This window comes from Scyliorhinus torazame, chromosome 20 (assembly GCF_047496885.1).
Source record: "Scyliorhinus torazame isolate Kashiwa2021f chromosome 20, sScyTor2.1, whole genome shotgun sequence".
Classification (NCBI taxonomy): Eukaryota; Metazoa; Chordata; class Chondrichthyes; order Carcharhiniformes; family Scyliorhinidae; genus Scyliorhinus; species Scyliorhinus torazame.
In genome coordinates this window covers 7,195,077-7,197,929 of record NC_092726.1, presented here as the reverse complement: position 1 = coordinate 7,197,929, position 2,853 = coordinate 7,195,077, and the positions used below count along the sequence as shown (strand labels likewise).

Sequence of the window (2,853 nt, the reverse complement as noted above, 5' to 3'; positions counted from 1 at the left end):
CCGGAATGCTTCCCCCGGCATTGCCTGTGTCCAGGCGGTGCTGCAAGCGCAGTGCAGGATCTGCAGTGCAGAGCTGACTGCAGCCACCGCTGGAACAGCTCAGAGGGGGTGGTCTGACAGGCTGACGACGCATTTCTGCTGAGCCTGCCTGAAGTGGACAAGTGACACCAGACGCACCTTCCAAAATGCCCACTCTCCTCGAACTAGATCATTCACACACCATGCTGGCATTGTGACGAATGCACCCTTCAGTTACTGTGTAATCCTGCACCATAGGAGGCTGTAGAGACATCAGCATGAACTGAGACAATCCCTCCGGCTGAAACACAAGGCTTCCTGTGACATTGGTGATCCCGGCACGGCAGTGGCTCGCTGTGGGATGGCTGTTTTGGAAGATGGTATTTCTGGCATTGCCGTTTCGCAGCTAAACAGGCCGGGTGGCTCACCTGCGCCCGACTGTGCCGTCTGTGGGATCTTGCTGGGCCAGGGATAAGAATGATCCTTTTCCAGAGAGAATGGTGAGTTTCGGGAATGTGTTGTCCACTGGTACGGCGGGTGCTGACTCCACATCGTCAACAGGAGAGACCTGGAGAGGACTCCATCCCATTCTCCCAGTTTCTCCCCCACCTGTCAACACTGTTGCTAACTTTGCCTTAGTTCAATTGCTCTGTTTTATCACCTTTGCTCTGGAGTCGCCAGGTATCTTTCTGATACCGCCACGTGGTTCAAGTCGGAGTAATGATCAATAATCCAATACACCGCTTGGTAAGATTCAAATCAAAGCACATTTATTATACACAGTAATCAATACTCATGTAAAATTCTACGTCTAAGCTACTTCTACAGCTAACAGGCCTATGCTTAACTCGGAACTGGCCCACCAGGTCAGGGAAACAAATGGCCTTTCGTTCGGGTTCTGAGTCTGCGGGATTCGAAGTTGGTACAGATTGGTAGCTAGGAGCGCCTATCCCGTAGCGAGCATTGAATTAAGACTTAGTGTTGATCGGCTGCTGAAGAGTGAAGAGAGCTCGCCTTGAACTTGGGGCTCAATTCTTATAGTCCCCAGGGGCTTCCTGCCTTTCGGGGCGGACCCTGTACCTGGTTCCCAGTGACTGGACTTTGTCCCAATCACTTGGTTTGATTTTCTCCAATGCTGGAGCGGTTCCCTGATCGATGGGCGGTCTTGAGGTGCTGGTTCACCTCCTTTGTGTTGGCTTCTGCTGGCGCCGACGAGTCTGGTTTTGCTTTGTGTGTCTAAATTGTTGCACATTGTTCCCGGGGATTGCTCATTAGTATGCAGATGGCTGGTGTTTTGTTATGCTGATGGTTGCTGGTATCGATGTTGTCTGGCCTTTCCAGGGGTAAATACACAGCCAACCTGCAGCTGCTGGTTTTTGTCCTGTTGGCTGACTTTCCCGTTCGCCATTTTGAATCGGGGGTTGGCCATTTTAAGTGGCTACAACACCTGTTCCGATGATGCTACCTTCCAAAACAGCAATCCTGACATGTCTTTCCCCAAAGAGCTGTCTCTCGGAGCTATCCCCGATTGGCAAATCCTTCCATTGAGCCCTTGGCCACAGGAAACCCTTAAAACTGTGCAAGGCAGTGGCCTCTGCGTGATTGCTAGTATTGGAGGGCCATTGGGAGAAGAGGGCAAGTCAAACTCAAACGCTCTCCAAGGCTGGAGCTCCAGTGTAAAGAGGTGAGATGTCATGTATTCAGACCCCGCCACATTGAACAAAGGAAAATTGAAGGAGAGGCAGTGATGTAGTCGTATTGTCGCTAGATCAGTCAACCTGAGATGCTGGGGACCCGGGTTCGAAATTTGATTTCAATAAAAATCTGGAATTAAACGCCTAACGATGACCGTCAAGCCATTGGCGATTGTCGTAAAAACCCACCTGCCCTTTAGGCAATGAAATCTGCCCTCCTTACCAGGTCTGGCCTCCTCGTGACTCCAGACCCACACAGCAATGTGGGTGACTCTTAAATGCCTTCAAGGATGGCCAATAAATGTTGGCCTGGCCAGCAATGCTCACATCACATCAAAGAATAAATGAAAAGAACAAAGAGTGAATTATTCGACCTTTGTGTCAATATTCGGTGAACAGGAAGTGCGGCTGGATGGATTATTGAAATCATGAGGCGAGCTGCTTTTCCTCATCTGCAGTTTGATGTGTTTGTCAGGAATTGCTGAGTTCTGTGTTCCAGGGAAAGGGGGAGGAAAATATTGGATTGGCAAAGAACTTGCCTGCAGAATCCTCCTGCAAAGACTCAAAGTGCTTTCTGTACAGCCTTTTGGCCAAACAAAACAACAGTCGATCTTCTAATTGGCAGGACGCTGGTGTGTTCAGCTGTTGCTCAAGCCCACCTCCCCTCTGCAGTGTATTGCAGGGGCCGCGATCACTAAAGCATAGGTTAGCCCCACAATAGACCTGAGACGCGGAGCTCACTTTCCGGGCTATTCGCAGACTAGAGCAGCCGGGCGGCACAGTGGTCAGTGCTGCTGCCTCACGGCGCCGAGGTCCCAGGTCACTGGGTCACCGTCCGTGCGGAGTTTGCACATTCTCCCCGTGTCTGCGTGGGTTTCGCCCCCACAACCCAAAGATGTGCCGGGTGGGTGGATTGGCTGCGCCAAATTGCCCCTTGATTGGAAAGAAAATGAATTGGGTACTCTAAATTTTTAAAACAGACTGGAGCAGTGATGGGGAGCCCAGGCTGGTCAGAAGGCCATATGACTGACCCTCCTTCATCTCCGTGTCTGCAAGGTTGCAATTGGGCTTGTCTACTGGCCCTGACTCCAGGCAATAATACATCGAATACGCACCAAATATTTCACAACGAGTTCTAGAA

At 50.8% G+C, this 2,853-nt stretch overlaps 1 protein-coding gene across 1 annotated transcript in view; it reads left to right on the top strand.

The window, feature by feature from the left end:
• Window positions 1-363: 363 nt before the first annotated feature.
• The window catches only part of LOC140396840 (triacylglycerol hydrolase DDHD2-like), a 158,428-nt gene continuing 155,938 nt past the window's right edge, over window positions 364-2,853 (top strand). Inside the window, exon 1 of the mRNA XM_072485606.1 lies at window positions 364-518. Within this exon, the coding sequence (XP_072341707.1) occupies window positions 496-518 (23 nt within the window). The 5' untranslated portion in view covers window positions 364-495. The remainder of the gene's footprint in view (window positions 519-2,853) is intronic.